This window comes from Denticeps clupeoides, chromosome 4 (genome assembly GCF_900700375.1).
Source record: "Denticeps clupeoides chromosome 4, fDenClu1.1, whole genome shotgun sequence".
Lineage (NCBI taxonomy): Eukaryota > Metazoa > Chordata > Actinopteri > Clupeiformes > Denticipitidae > Denticeps > Denticeps clupeoides.
Window position 1 is genome coordinate 1,210,417 of NC_041710.1, and position 16,070 is coordinate 1,226,486.

The 16,070-nt window shown below is 48.3% G+C and overlaps 2 protein-coding genes across 2 annotated transcripts; one reads left to right on the forward strand and one right to left on the reverse strand.

Moving 5' to 3' along the window:
• On the reverse strand, nt 1-1,866 carry ptmab (prothymosin alpha b). Its single transcript, XM_028975396.1, has 5 exons — nt 1,690-1,866; nt 852-917; nt 706-772; nt 539-633; nt 1-466 (listed from the first exon to the last, which is right to left on the reverse strand). The coding sequence occupies exons 1-5, from the start codon at nt 1,732-1,734 to the stop codon at nt 392-394; spliced, it is 348 nt and encodes a 115-aa protein (XP_028831229.1). The 5' UTR covers nt 1,735-1,866; the 3' UTR covers nt 1-391.
• A 2,954-nt stretch (nt 1,867-4,820) lies between these two features.
• Nucleotides 4,821-15,889, forward strand: LOC114787617 (PEX5-related protein-like). The gene is made up of 13 exons (XM_028975332.1): nt 4,821-5,030; nt 7,202-7,319; nt 7,434-7,631; nt 8,024-8,165; nt 8,252-8,339; nt 8,431-8,517; nt 9,893-10,009; nt 10,419-10,562; nt 11,411-11,481; nt 11,577-11,786; nt 11,945-12,110; nt 12,191-12,348; nt 14,379-15,889. Exons 1-13 carry the CDS (start codon nt 5,010-5,012, stop codon nt 14,566-14,568), a joined length of 1,710 nt encoding a protein of 569 aa, XP_028831165.1. The 5' UTR covers nt 4,821-5,009; the 3' UTR covers nt 14,569-15,889.
• The last annotated feature ends 181 nt before the right edge of the window (nt 15,890-16,070 follow it).

The window sequence follows — 16,070 nt, forward strand, 5'->3', positions numbered from 1 at the left end:
GTCACAAAATAAAAAAAGTTTTATTGTCAGACGTCACACATACAAACAGGACCCGATAAAAACGAAGTCACAACAAAACGGGGCGGGGCACCTCTTTAGTTTAAGCCCTTTCAACTCATTATTGTAAAAAGAAAAAGTGGAATGACGGGACGCTGCTGAAACGCGGCACGGTTGCAGAGAAGCATCGTTTTGGTCTCAGGAGATCGGAATAAAGTCACTGATCTCACAGTATGTACAAAAATATAAAATGGAAATAAAAATACAAACAAAATCTTGTGCATTTCGTGAAGAACGCAGTTCCTGAAGGTCAGCAGCTGGGCAGTGTGGTCTGCGGCCGGACTTCTGTCCTCAAACCCGAGCACAGCTGACTTGGTGGTTGAAAAGCCTGATCCTAATCATCTTCATCGTCGTAGTCATCTTCATCATCATCACCGCCAGTCTTCTGCTTCTTTGGATCAAAGTCATCCTGATGGAACAAGTGTTAAGAGGTTTTATACCACAAAACCACAGCCTGATCACAGCAGCAGTGATGCTTTACCTCGTCTTCATCATCATCATCATCATCTTCTGCTGCTCGTTTCATTCCCCCAGCAAGATCATCCTCATCTTCATCATCATCGTCATCCTCATCAACTACAGACACATCAGAATGAGAAATAGAATCACAAAGCATAGAATGAGGGGTGGAAGGTACGGTTGACATACCATCCTCTTCCTCTTCCTCATCTTCCTCTTCATCCTCAGCCTCTGGGTCGCCATTCTCTTCATTCTCCTGTTAAAGGTCCAGACGCTGTTCACTTGATACTCTTACGTGTGTATTATGAGGCCATCTAAAATTAAGTTATCTGCACCTTTCCATTGGTAGCCAAATCTTTTCCATTCTCTTTCTCTTCCAGTTGCTTCTTCTCTTTAATGTCCTGTAAGCAGACAAGTTGCTTTAATTAACATAAAATTTTACCAGTCACATTTCCAAACCCGCAATAGGTAGATTCGAAACCATAAATGACCTGGATTCAGAATCAATGTCACTGGAGCACCGCCATCGTGGGTGCTGTAGTTCTATGTTTGCCTGTAGTCTGAAAACGCGGTGCATTGTGGGTGCTGTAGTTCTACGTCTTCCTGTAATATGAAACCGCGGGGCATCGTGGATGCTGTAGTTCTACGTCTGCCCATAGTCTGAAACCGCGGGGCATTGTGGGTGCTGTAGTCCCAGTAGCCCGAGGTGCCTTGGAAAATCCCAGAGTGCAACGCGCGCCTGATTTAAACCCTGGGAACGGGTCAGGACGCAGAAACACGGCGCTGTTCACGGCCCACTTCGAACCAGTGATGGCGCCAAAGCGTCAGAACCGCCCGGTCGGATGAATAAAAGACGCTATAATCCTCCAACAGCTCTTAATCCGTTTAAAAGCCGCAGAGGTCCATTCACCACCTTCCTGTTTTAGTTCCCCGCCAAAAGGTCACAGGAGGAAGATGGGGAGGAGGAGGAGGATTAGAACCCGCGACCCGCGTAAACAAAGAGCCCGCGCGGACTCGGGTACAATGAAAGACGCGCGTTTCCCGTCGTCCCATTCACCTGAACCGAGCCACGGGTTCGGGCCGGAGCCGCCGCCGCGATGCCGAACTCGGCTCGGCGCCGAGCGCTTTCGGGCGGAATTGAGGTCGGCGACATTAAAGTGACAGAATTGTTACCTTGGCGGAGATCTCTGTCGCAGAATCGACCTTCGCGTCCGCCATTGTCGCGATGAAGCTGGATGGAGTGGACTATGCGGAAAAAAAACAACGGGAAAGAAATGAAAAGCCCGAGCGACCGATCTCCTTCCGTCTCCCCCAAATCCACCGATCTACCGCGTCCGCGCGCGCTCGCCGGGAGGGGGCGGGCCATATAGATTTGTGGGCGTGGCCACGGAGACGGTCTGCGGAACGCTATTGGTCGCTCCTTCGAGGTGGGCGTGTTTTAGTCGGCTTTTAAATACCCTCCTGCTCCAAGTTGGATCTGCTGGTGTGATTATCGATTGGAAATTTGACACGTGACTCCTCGTTGTCCCCAGACGGGCCTGTCGCGTAGGCAACGCGGAGTGGGCGGCGACGGCGACGCTTCAGAGAATCACAATAATCTTTATTGTCGTTGTAACAGATACAAGGAAATTAGATGCAGTCCCTGAGCCAGAGAGGTATCTTAAATACATATAATAATTTAATACAAAATCTACAATTTCAATTAAAGGGTGAGGTAGAAAACCTATTATACATGAAAAATAAATAGAATTAAAAATAAAGAAATTGATTAAATGTCATTAAGTGCCCTGTTTGTCCTGGTTTTAATGCTCCTGTATCTCTTGCCTGATGGTCATGATCGGAGCAGCTTATTGTCTGTGCACCACGCCGTCAGCCAGCGGCACGTCAATCACAAGGTGGAGGGGCGGGGCGTGTAAAACGAGGAAAGCGGATTCGAAGCCGGATTCGGCACGGAAACCCTCACGAACCTTCTTCTTTCCATTCGGTCACTATCATGTTGCGGTTTGACATTTATCATTACTGCGCAAATCAGATAAGTTAACATTATAAACAATTATGACATTATGGCTACTAAACGCTTTTATGCTGTAAAATAAAATTATCATATTATTGTTTCTTAACGACATGACTTTGGATTATTTAAATTAGGTTCCATGGAGCAAATTATATTTCGGTGCCACAATGTTTATTACATACATATAAACACAGGAAGAGAAGTTGCAATTTCCCGCCATGTTGCCGTGAATCATGTGATGTGCCATGTGGGCAACAAGAGTTTTTGAGTTTACATCTCCACAAAAAGTGCATCAAACCATGCTTCTGGCCCCAAAACAGTAAAATGTCCTCAATTCATGTGGCGAAGATCCACGTTTAACCACCAGGCGGCGTCAAACACCATCAATTACCGTGGGCCAGAACACTTGACCATCTCCACAACCTGTATCCTCTCATTAACCTCCTCTGTGAATGCCTCTATTCCCACCATTCACTTAATCTACCACGCCTTTATTCTCACCATTCATCTCCTCTACCACGCCTTTATTCCCACCATTCACCTCCTCTACCACGCCTTTATTCCCATCATTCACCTCCTCTACCACGCCTTTATTCCCATCATTCATCTTCTCTACCACACCTTTATTCTCACCATTCATCTCCTCTACCACGCCTTTATTCCGACCATTCACCTCCTCTACCACGCCTTTATTCCCATCATTCACCTCCTCTACTACGCCTTTATTCCCATCATTCATCTTCTCTACCACACCTTTATTCTCACCATTCATCTCCTCTACCACACCTTTATTCCCACCATTCACCTCCTCTACCACGCCTTTATTCCCACCGTTCACCTCCTCTACCACGCCTTTATTCCCACGTTCACCTCCTCTACCACGCCTTTATTCCCACCGTTCACCTCCTCTACCACGCCTTTATTCCCACCGTTCACATCCTCTACCACGCCTTTATTCCCACCGTTCACCTCTTCTACCACGCCTTTATTCCCACCGTTCACCTCCTCTACCACACCTTTATTCCACCGCTCACCTCCTCTACCACGCCTTTATTCCCACCGTTCACCTCCTCTACCACACCTTTATTCCACCGCTCACCTCCTCTACCACGCCTTTATTCCCACCGTTCACCTCCTCTACCACACCTTTATTCCCACTGTTCACCTCCTCTACCACGCCTTTATTCCCACGTTCACCTCCTCTACCACGCCTTTATTCCCACCGTTCACCTCCTCTACCACACCTTTATTCCCACTGTTCACCTCCTCTACCACGCCTTTATTCCCACTGTTCACCTCCTCTACCACGCCTTTATTCCCACCGTTCACCTCCTCTACCACACCTTTATTCCCACTGTTCACCTCCTCTACCACGCCTTTATTCCCACTGTTCACCTCCTCTACCACGCCTTTATTCCCACTGTTCACCTCCTCTACCACGCCTTTTCTCTGGCTGTACTAGTTGGCTGGCTGCACCAGTATACTGTAATTCACATCTGCAGACACCAAGTGACCCTCATGGTGTCTTTGGGGAGTGTTTGAACTTTTATTAATGAAGGATAATTTAACGAGATATGATATGAATTAATCTGCCATGTGTCCTGCTCTGAGGTCAGGTAATGGACAACATCTGTCTGGCTCCAGCTGTGCTTATATACTCAGCGTTTGAGGTACCGGCGTGTCAGCTCCGGCTGATGAAGGCTTCACTTCCGACATGACACAGCTTCTCTTGCCGACAGCAGATGGCTGAAAGGCGAGATCCTCAGCAGCTCTCACCTCTGGCCATCTGCACGTCCTCTGCACGCGGTCACCTGAGCACAGCCTTCCACCAATCAGGGCAGGGATGGCAGAGGCGCCACTCTGGGTTTCAGGTCCTGATGGGAATTTGTTCTTAAAACAGAACTTCTTATGCATTTTAAATACATGCATAATAAACGTTTATATAATGCAAGGTCCTGGATTCTGAGGTCAGTAGATTCACGGTGAAGAACCTCACCATTTACAGAGAAGAACCATCATGCAAAAGATCAGGTGGGTCTTGGGTTGTGATTCGTTAAGAGGAAGCATGGTGTGGATGATCTGTGCCATTCCCAGCATTCCATAGTTGTTCTGTTGGTGGTGGATGCAGAACTGGTCAGAACCCATCATCTACGGAGGAGCAGAAGTAACCCTCTGGTTGGACAGTCAGCGTGTGCTGGATATTATACATTTTAAAAACGCTGGAACCGCACCGAGTCTCCGCTCCCCCTCGTGACGTCACGCGTCGCGCCGTGACGCGTCCGTGACGCGGCGACGCGTCTGTTTTATTCAGCAGAGGCGCGGACGCGGACGCAGCCGCAGCTCCGGGTTCCGCCGGGTCGGACGGTTCGGGACCGATGCTGACCGGGCAGGATTCGACGCGGAGTGGCGGCTCTGCTCCTCTTCATCCTCCTCCTCCTCCTCTTCTTCTTCTCTGCGTTCGGAATTAACGGGACGGAAGATGTACCAGGGCCATCTGCAGGTAAGAGAAGAACTTTCAACAGAAGCTCCCGGTCGGTTAGCTGCTCGAGATGTTCCGTTATGTTCCTCAATCAGCACCCCGCACGCAGAACGAGAAGAAGCGAGAACTTCTGCGTAACGACGATACATGATGGATCTGGTCTGTGGTGCTGCTGTGTCTGCTGGACTTCGGAAGTGTCCCGTTCTTCTGCACCACAGAACCCATGAGGCCGTAGTTCCTCTGCGCATGTAAAGTAAATTCTCCTCCTGGAATCCTGGGGAGCTTCTCAGAGTTCTACGCAAAAGATGTGGTGAAGACACTTGAAATTCTGGGTCGTGACCCTACATGCTGCTGATAGCTTTTGATCCCTTCTTCAGAAATCTCATGACTTTTGACACTGCAGGTGATTCAGAAGGCCCCAGTCTGCAGCGTTGTTGCAGCAGAAGTGTCTTAAAACCCCGCAAGATGCTTCTTCCTCTCAGAGTTACTGCGCTTCTCCACAAACACGCAGCAGAAGATCGACCCGCCTGCTCCGTCTTCTGGTTCCAGCGCGTCCTCCAGGCTGTAGAAGCCATTCTCGTGTGGGGTTGATGTGACACCGGCGTGGACTGGTGGTGGAACAGCAGCTGGGGGCCCAAAGGTCCTGGATAACAGAAGATGTGGTGGACAGAACTGACCCGGAGGGTTCCGCCACGCTCCCAAGGTGGTTCTGACTACGATTGTGTATCACGATTCATAAATTCATAAATAAATACACCGCGCTATCCCGGCAAATATGGCCGTCCATCATGTTCACGCAGATTTAGAGTCGCATCGTCCATTAAAGATTCGAAATAAGGCGGGTAGATGATTCACGAAGTACACGTGCCGCGCTGAAAAGACCACTCTGATCAGGAGACCAGGTTTTGATGGGTCCGTGTTTGTGGTCCTCCTCCTCTCCTCCATTTTCAGCTGGCGCGAGCGACCGTGACCTGTAAATGGCGGGAACGGGGCGGGGCCTGAGCGTGGCAGCGGTGCATTACGGGGCACCACCTCACTGGGGCACCCGCTGGGTGCAGAATGGTTCCCTGCTCAATGTTTGGCCGGATCCGGCGTGGCCCCTGCGCCGGCCGAGGGGCCCGAACTGACCCGCCCACTGTTGCTTTCACTGTTATAGGGCAAGGACCCTTGGGCCGTTGTCGTGGCGCTGAAGGAGTTCCCAAGTAAGGCATCTTCGCAAGGCCGTGGGCCCCTCGCCGTGGCGGCCAAGGTGGGGAGAAGGGCGGGGCCAGGAGCCGCAGGCCTCGTTTGGTTGCCTCCCTAAACTTCCTAACGAAGCTGCTGTATGGGGCCGTAGAACATCTCACCGCGGAGCTAAAACAGATGCTCCGTTCACACATCGGAGGACGCGGATGATCTCGGGCCCCCATAAGCAGCTTAACTCTCTATTTTTGCCTCCTTGAGTGCTGGCGACTGCCCCGGATAACATTTTAATAAAATTAATCCCACGCCACTAATTTGCGCTGCCTTTTATCCCTCCTTTCTCCGTAAGCCGCATGCTGTGGCGTGAGTTGGGACGCGTGGCGCCGCATGCTGCCTCCGTCCCCCGGCCGTGTCCTCGTGATCTCGTTCATCTTCTGGTTCGCTCAGTAGGCCTGACTGTAGTCCCACGTCTCAGTCCTGGTGTTGTGACCCCAGGAGCCTGACGGGATCCGGACGCTCACGTTCCTGTCCGGTTCCTTGTTGTGGAGTTTAGTGAAGAGTTCCCTACGCCGTTGTCCTGAACTGGAATCTACCTGAATACGATTTCAGTCCTACGCCAGCCATCTGCTGCTGCTCCTCATCATTTCTCTCGGGGTCACTCTGAGGGACCAGGGTGGCCGGGGTCCATCATGTGTGCTGGACAGTGTGAAGGACATCTCCAAATACACTTTCAGCACCACAGCAGTTCCTCAACCTCCAGTGACCTAAGTCACCAGGAGAAGGTTTATCCAGCAGGAAGCTCATCATTTACTGTGATGAGGACCCCTCATCTTCAGATCACCCTGACCTGGACAAATGTGAGCAGCGGCGACTCGTTGGCTGACTAAGTTTGGTCTAGTCTGGAGGTGTGTGGCATGCTGTCTCAGAGTCCGAACGTCTGCATGCTGGAGGAGGAGGAGGAGCTGGTGGTGGTGGTCCTGGTGGTCAGTGAGATCTCTACTGTTCTGCAGCTGGTGGGGGAGAAGCAGGAGACCCGGCCGCTCCTCAGCCCCTCCATCGATGACTTCCAGGCCGAGGGCAGGAGCGACGCCGCCAGTGGTCAGCCAGCGGTGACCCCTGACACAGCAGGTCCTCTAAACGCCATCTGTCCCGCCCTCTGTTATTGATTTAAGCAGTGTTCTACATATTGTGTGTGTGTGTGTGTGTGTGTGTGTGTGCGCGCGCGCTGGGGCGCTTCTGTAGTTTTGGACCTGGTGGACCTGAGTGAACCCACCGAGCGCATGTGGTGCTGGGACAGGCGCAGCCCACTTTCCCCTCGGAGGCGGGGCCACCGGCGGAGCCCCCGCAGGAAGCGGCCAGATGAGACCGAGCTGATCCAGGTGGAGGCGGAGCCTCCATCCCTCAGCTCCGCGCATGCCGACAGGACCTCGCTGGAATCGGGTAGGGAGTTCAGTCACGTGACTCTGCTTAATAAACCGCTGGCGTGTTTGGTCACATGACCTCCAGCCGGAGAGGCTCTTCATTTAATTAAAACCTCCTGCAGCCGTCTGTGTGAAAATCCGCCACTAACCGCCCATCATTGCGCTACAGTTGCTTCTAATTAATTAAGGCTTCCAGAAATAGCGGTTCAATCACTCATGAACTGAACTATGAAATGATTCATTTCTGATTGGTTGAGCTCTGTTCTGTTCAAATGTTTTTCTGAAAATTCAATTTTCAGTCCATTAGCAGATTGAAAAAGTATCAGTGGGAGGCTGGTTTGCGGTGGTGGTTTTTGTACATTTTGTGAATTCTGTGGAACCCTAACAATTCCTGTCACTTCTACGCTGCAGAACATGGTGGTATTGTCTCGTGTTCCCTGGAGAAGAGGGAGGAGCCAAATCTGAACCCTGACCCCACTCCTAAAGAAGGCAGGAAATGGCGGTATGAGAAAAAGCGATGTTCCTCCCAACACTCATCCAATGAACTTCTCTGGTAGGTCCAACGTGAATGGATGGATGAATGCATGGATGCACTGAGGAATCACATCACACAGATCCCTGATCCACGTGTGCTTCTAGGTCAGCTGAGTTTAAAACTGAGCCTCTGGCCAGACACTCTCCAGAACTGAGCATCAGTACCGAGTCAGATCCTGGACCATCACCACAGGTGAAGCCCAATCACAGGGGTGCGTGTATATGTTTATGGAAATGTATATATATATATATATATGTGTGTGTGTGTGTGTGTGTGTGTTTAGGTGCACAGGCGAAGGCTGGGCCGGTCCCTGCTGGCCAGGAGACACTCTCTAGAGGAGGAGTACTTTCGGGCGAAGGCAGCTGTAGAGGTACGACAGATGAAATTCAAGTTTGAACTCTTGGCAATAACTCAAGTCCGTGGAGGAGGTCAAGTTCCTCAGGATCGTGTTCATGGCTGATGGAAAAAGGGATTGTGAGATTGATAAGCGGATTGGATCATTTTACGGAGGACACGCCCTTCGGTCGGGTCTATGTTCCAGATCCTCACCTATGGTCAAGCATCTTAAGGGGTTCCTCCAGGGGCTCCAGGGGCTGAATCTGCTTCTCCACAACAAGAGGAGCCAGCTGAGGTGGTCTTGTCTGATGGGGTTGAGTCGTGTCAAGCTGAAGTCTCTTTCCGAAATTCCGCCTTGGTGCAGAATTACAGCCACTTTGATCCAGTCCCACAATGAGATTTCCCAGGACGCACCGTTTCGGCGTCTGTAGTAGATCCCTGTTTAAATGCTAATGAGGAGGAGAGCGGCCTATAGAAGTTGAGCTGGAATTCGCGGAAATGACTTCTAAAATGGGTTCTCGGTTTCTAAAAAAAAATGCTATGTCGGGAGCGTTATGTGAAATGTTGTCATCCCCGCAGAGATGCAGGGAAGGCTGTTTTAACCCCCTTCCACACCTGCAGGTGGCGCTGTAACTCCCCGCTCTCCTCGTTTGGCGTCGTTGTTCTCCAGACCCGTCTTTTCATTAGAGATGTGCGGCGTAGACGGGATTCCTTGTAGTTACGTGTCATCCGCCATTGTTGCATGAAGAACGCATTTGAGGTTATGGGTCCGGTTTGGAAGTTGGGCTAATACGTCAGCGTTTTTCCGTCCACACGAATACGCGGGAAAAAGAGAAATTCACTCTGGGACCTGTTTTCAAAAAGAGCCGCTATGCGTCACCTGAAACGACGTCTACGTGCGAATGCAAGGCCAGGTCGGATAGGAAAGCTCCAGTTTTAGTTAAAAATGTTCTGCGCTCAAAGAAAGCCGGGATTTTAAAAAGCTGTATTTGTCCGGTCTGATTCTGTCACAGTGCGGGTTTTTAGGCCCGATTACAGCGGCCTCTTTTGGACTCCTGGTTGTCTCGGGGACGTGTGACCATGACCTTCATCTGGACGAGCAGCTGGAAACTGACTACAGCTTTCTGTAATGTCAGGGATCTGCAGGGTCATTGGAATACTGATACTGGGTGTGTTTATCCAGCGAAAGCTGTAATCCTGGACGCAGTGAAATGAAGACCTGCTCCCCTTTTAGCTCACCGAGCAAAACAGCATCTGCTGACCATCACACAGGAACACGGTGTCACCTGCTTCCAGCTTCAGGACCACAGTGCGGAGTGCAAACACATGCAGCTGACCTGTCTGAGATCTGGACCACTGTGGTGCGATGCAGCTGTTTGCTCTCCGACGTTTCTCTCTTGTCTTTGTAGTCAGACACGGCATTCTGGGATAAAATGCAGGCAGAGTGGGAGGAGCTTGCACGGAGAAACTGGCTGGAGGACGACAGTGACGGCCCCATTTTCCTCAGTGCATCACCCAATGAGACGGTGAGTCCAGTCAGCCATGTTTTTTGCCCCGCTGTATATACATAAACCATAAATAATACTTCAGGGTGATGGTGGTAGTAACCTGGCGGGTAACACACTCGCCTATGAACCAGAAGACCAGGTTCGAACCCCACCTACTACCATCGTGTCCCTGAGCAAGACACTTAACCCTGAGTGTCTCCAGGGGGGGACTGTCCCTGTAACTACTGATTGTAAATTGCTCTGGATAAGGACGTCTGGTAAATGTGCTAAGCACAAGTGACTGTAACTGGAATGGAAATGAATGAAGAAAAATCTTCTAGAAGCTGGACTTGAAATCGGTGGTTTAACGGTGGAGGCTGATGCCATTTTTTGTGAGGAATATTCTGAATGAATATAATAATGAACAGTTGTTGTATTGTGGTTTCAGGGTTACTGCTTTCACTCAGAGAACCCATTTAAGGACCGACCCAATGTTCTCGCAGAGGCACAGCAAAAGCGCAGAGAGGGAGACCTGAACACCACTGTGCTGCTGCTGGAGGCGGCTATCGTACAGGATCCACAAGATGCAGAGGTTCTCAGTTCTGCCTACATTGCTGTGTGCTGTCACGTGCAGCGCCTTGGGTCTTTGTTCGTTTCGTGCAACGAGCTGCACGTGACAGCACACATCCTTTTAGTGAAGTGAATGTCACATGTGATACACAGCAGCACAGCACACAGTGCACACAGTCAAATTTGTCCTCTGCATTTAACCCATCACCCTGAGTGAGCAGTGGGCAGCCATGACCGGCGCCCGGGGAGCAGTGTGTGGGGACGGTGCTTTGCTCAGTGGCACCTCAGTGGCTAGCACTAGTTGGACATTTAGTGGCCCTAATGCATCGAAAACTGCAACTAGTATCACTTTTGTACAACTATTTTGAACAACGGTTACACTTGTGAGGCTGTGTGCTGCACTAGTGAACTAGTCAGCATTAGTGGTCATCTGGATTTGAACTTCAGCGGGGCACCTGATTCAGTTCACTTGTAGTAAATTACAAATGTCTTACTAGTGAAGCCCAAAATGGCCACTAGTTAACTAATTGAAGCATAATTTTATTTTGTAGTACTAGTGAAGCCAACATGTTCACTAGTACTACTAGTGTGCAAGAATAATGTGCACTAGTGCTACTATGGTACAAAAAGTTGTACAAAGTTGGCACTAGTTGCCACTAGAGTTTTTGTTGCACTAGTGCTGCCAAAGAGCAAACTAGTTGACTAATCGGATATCTGACATCAAGGACATGGAATAAATGCTCCCTCGACTTGCCATAGTAGCTCGTGCATTGCTGTGTGGTGTTGTGTGTTGTTGCGTGCAACGCGTTGTGTCGTGTGGATTGGTGCTGTTGCTTGACTGATTCTCTGCTGTTGTTCCTCCTCCTGCAGGCGTGGCAGCTGTTGGGAGTCACTCAGGCAGAGAACGAGAATGAACAGGCCGCCATCATCTGCCTTCAGAGGTCATTCAGGACATGACGAAACACACGCGCACTCACGCACCCTGTTATATCGTTCCTCCACTAAATCCAACAAGCCTTTTCTTTCTATATTGTAGATGCCTGGACCTCCACCCCAATAACCTCCATGCGTTGATGTCATTGGCGGTTAGTTTGACCAACCTGGGTCTTCAACAGGAGGCCTGTGAGGTCCTGCACCGCTGGATTCGGCACAACCTCAGATATCGACACCTGTTACAGAACCGGAGTCCACTTGATGGCTCCCCCCTGCCCTGGCGCAGAGCCTCCCCCATGCCCCCACTGGACTGGTGCGTTGCTGTGATCCATTCGGTTCTTCAGGAACTGCACCTTTCTTCTATAATTTCCTGTGAATTAAGTGTGTCATATAGTGGGTGTTGCAGGACCATCGGTGGTCCAATGACCTGAGAAATGATGATAACTTTGTGTCTTTGTATTTTCTCCACAGCTCCCAGCTGGTGGAAGTGAAGGAGCTGTTCCAGGAGGCGGTGCAGCTGAATCCAGAAGAGGTGGACCCTGATCTGCAGACTGGTCTGGGCGTCCTTTTTAATCTTAGCTCCGAGTTCGATAAGGCTGTGAACGCCTTCCAGTCGGCCCTGTCTGTCCAGCCGGAGGTATCATGGTTCCTGTGGGTTTCGCTCGTGTCCCGCCGAGTGTGGTGGTGAAGGTAACGGAGATGGGTGTGTGTTGTCAGGACTACCTGCTGTGGAACAGGCTAGGAGCGACGCTGGCTAACGGAGATCGCAGCGAAGAGGCGGTGGAGGCCTACACTCGGGCGCTCGACCTGCAGCCCGGATTCATTCGCTCCCGGTACAACCTGGGCATCAGCTGCATCAACCTGGGCGCCCACAGGTCTGACCCCGCACTCTACACACAATCACGTTGGTGTAAATTAGTCATGTAGTTCTGGAGTCTAGTCTCGGTCTCAAGACCTTTTTTTGTGGTCTCGTTCTCGTCTAGGTCTCAAGACCTTTTCTTGTTGTCTTGGTCTCATCTTGGTCTCAGACCTCTTTTTTTTTGTGGTCTCCTCTTGGTCTTGAGACCCTTTTTTTTGTCGTCTCGTGCCTTTTTTTTTTAATAATATATTATAGAATATGTCAACATAAATTAATATGTACAATTCACAATATATGAATAAACACATAATATATTGAAAAATATATTTTTGTTGCATATTGGAGGTGTGTCCAATCATGAGAAAATGTGTTTTAAGTCTCTTTGAATTTCCCCTGAAGAGTTGGGTGGGATCTTCAAAGCAACTCTCAAAAGATCTGAAAAGAGAATGTTCAGTTAGGGGAAGGAATGTAACTAGGGTGGTAGTAGCCTAGTGGGTAACACACTCGCCTATGAACCAGAAGACCCAGGTTCAAATCCCACTTACTACCATCGTGTCCCTGAGCAAGACACTTAACCCTGAGTGTCTCCAGGGGGGGACTGTCCCTGTAACTACCGATTGTAAGTCGCTCTGGATAAGGGCGTCTGGTAAATACTGTAAATGTAAGTGTAATCAGGAATCGATGCCCACAGGTAGAGTTGCTATTTAACCCAGTTCTGTCAGGCCAAGAAAAATGCAGGAGCATCTTGCTGCATCTTCTTATGCTCCCAATCTAGGAGTTCTGCAGCTCTTCCCACCACAACAACCTAAAAGAGACATTAGAGACCCCTGTGAACACACAAATAAACACAATATGTCCCTAGGCCACAAGGACATAACAGCCTTTAACAACCTAGCATCATTCTACAATTCAGCACAATTTGCACAAAGAACATCGCTATGGCAGGTTGATTAGGAAGAAAGGAAAACATTCATCTAGAATCTTCTCTGTCTTGGCCCCTCGGAGGTTGAATGAACTTCCCCTCGAGGTCAGAACAGCTCAGTCACTGAGCACCTTCAAACGACAGCTCAAGACCTTCCTCTTTAAAGAATATTTAGATTAAATTGTAATTTTCTTGTTGTCGAACTTGTGTACAGAATCTACAACAGAGTGAATAAAATAGATGTATTCATAGTTGGGGTCCTAGTGAACCGGAATTGATCTCTTCATCGATGGTACGTTGTAAGTCGCTCTGGATAAGGGCGTCTGCCAAATGCCGTAAATGTAAATGTAAATGTAAGAAGCTCTGCACTCACACATCATGCAAAAGTTCATTTAGACAAGCCAGAATCATTCTGGGACAAAATGCTTTGGAATGATGAGACAGAAATGTAGTTATTTGGTTGTACCAAAAATCTGATCATCATGCTGTGGGATTTCAGAATGATTTGAAGCAGGCTGTCCATGCTCAGCACTATAGTTGTTTTTGTCGGCCTGTCTTCATTTTAGTTTTAGTCTAGTCATTTCTATTGGTCTTAGTCACTAATCCAGACTCATTTTTGTCTAGTCAAGTTTAAATCAGAATTATCCATGACCATGTCAATGAAAATGTTTTTATTTTGTTAACCACATTCAGTATAATTTTTTTTATTCGTCAGTAATATAAACATGATATATTTTGTTTCTTGACCAGCTTGACCAGCATTTATGTCTCAGTCGTTTCAGTCACGTCAAGTCGGTTCGTTGATAAAGATATTTCGTCATAAATTTCGTTGATGAAAACAGCACCATCAAAATTAACTGAACTGGAGAGATTTTGTATGAAATCCAGAATCCAGACAGTCATCAAAGGCTGTATTTATGCTCTATTTATGAAAGGAGGCTCGACTAAGTACTAAATTCTCTGTTGGGGTGCCCAGATTTATGCACCTGTCTAATTTTATTATCATGCATATTGTAAGTTTTCTGTTAATCCAATAAAGTGAACATCACTACTAAAATACTACTGTTTCCATAAGGCATGGAAAATGGATTCGAGTTTGGTGTGTTGGTGTGTTCTCTTTGCAGGGAGGCGGTGAGCAACTTCCTGGTGGCCCTCAGTCAGCAGCAGAAGAGCGGGACTCACCAGGTGATGTCCAGCAACATCTGGGCAGCGCTGCGCCTCGCCCTGTCCCTCATGGATGAGCCAGAGCTCTTCCAGGCGGCCAGTGTGGGAGATCTGAACTTGCTTATGAAGGCCTTCAACATGGACATGTGACCTCCACTGTCCAGAGCAATGGATTGCAGAAGCACACAAGATCTATAAAGATCCAAAAACCACTCAGTTCTTCTTATAAATAACCAGAAATGTCAGTGCATGTCAGCACTTCATGAGACGTGAGTCAGCAGTTCAGGGTTCAGGGCCAGCAGAAGGCCTCATGATGGATGCAGGAATGGCTGAAGCCTTTTATACTCAGGAAGTGAAACATGACAGAGAGGGAGGGACTTGTTTTATCTCCCTGACCCTTGACCCCATCACCCAATATGGAGTGTGTGTGTGTGTGTTCTCTAATCCTTGGTTTTCCATGTCTTCCACTGTGTAGATGGAAATCGTCTCGTATTACAGCTCCGTCTATCCGGCCGCTAATCTCATATTACAGGCAGAGTCTCGCTGTAAGCTTTAGTTACAGCAGCATCTGTGGCATCCTGGACACCTGTCAGCCCATCATATTATAAACCACAGATCACCATCGCTGAACGATCCTATATTTAGTGGTTCGGGAGCTTTATACAACACTGGCACCTTCTGTCCCGGTTTGCTGTGATTTGAATTTGTCATATTTTGGCTGTGCTGCATGCTGACGGTCCTCTGTCCAGTCTGAAAATCCCATTTGTTCCATCCCAAAAGGAAGTGAGTGTCACTTTGCTGCCCTACCGTGGGTGCTAAGAATAGCCAGTAGGGGGCAGAAGAGCGCAACACCGCCCAGTGACCAAAGCACATCCACGCTCTGCATGGTGCATGGCCCCTTGATCACCGCTTTTCATTTATCACAAGTTCTATGCAAAATGTTCCCTGTTCATGTTGCTTCTGCTTGTCTAAAATGGACCAAAAATGCATTAATACATTTTAAATAGTTCCTCTGAAATTATCCTGAAGCTGCTATGCACTGGGTAATACATATCCAACTATCCACATTTTTTTTCTTACAGATTTTCTTACAAATTAAATGAATGCACGAAATAATAATAAATAAATAATCAGCTACTATTTCTAATTTATTAATCTTGATCATATATACTGTATATATGCATGAGCTGTGACTACTTTTTAATTAATATATCCAGCATACAATGAACATACATCTGTAGATCCATATACTCAAAAACAATTATTCATATTTATTAAAGTTAAAAATATTTATTATGGAAGTCTCCTCTATTATCAGAGCATTATCGTTAAATCTTAAACCAGAGTGACTGTTTGCAGCACCGTAACATCCTACATCAATAAATCTACAGGAAATGTATTTGGTCTGTATGCAAGGATTTGTCCCTGTTTATGGACTTATTATCAAATAAAACCAAATACTGGTGTTTCAGTACGGCTGAGTGGTTACTTTGCATCTGATATTAAAACTATTTGGTGGAGTTCTGTCACCAAAGGGACCAACCTTTAATGAATGAATGAATAAATGCTCTGGGTTCCATTTGAATTTTATTTCACACAATTACCACCCCGAAACTGTAACTATCGGAGACTTGGGGCAGTGGTGGCCTAGC

Excerpts from the sequence above, each read along its gene's own strand:
- ptmab (XM_028975396.1), bottom strand. The coding sequence starts at position 1,734 with ATGGCGGACGCGAAGGTCGATTCTGCGACAGAGATCTCCGCCAAG. Across the intron at positions 773-851 it reads ATTTGGCTACCAATGGAAAG|GAGAATGAAGAGAATGGCGA; the intron begins GTGCAGATAACT and ends GACCTTTAACAG. Across the intron at positions 634-705 it reads TGAGGAAGAGGAAGAGGATG|TTGATGAGGATGACGATGAT; the intron begins GTATGTCAACCG and ends ATGTGTCTGTAG.
- LOC114787617 (XM_028975332.1), top strand. The coding sequence starts at position 5,010 with ATGTACCAGGGCCATCTGCAG. Across the intron at positions 8,518-9,892 it reads GGGCGAAGGCAGCTGTAGAG|TCAGACACGGCATTCTGGGA; the intron begins GTACGACAGATG and ends TTGTCTTTGTAG. Across the intron at positions 10,563-11,410 it reads AGGATCCACAAGATGCAGAG|GCGTGGCAGCTGTTGGGAGT; the intron begins GTTCTCAGTTCT and ends CTCCTCCTGCAG.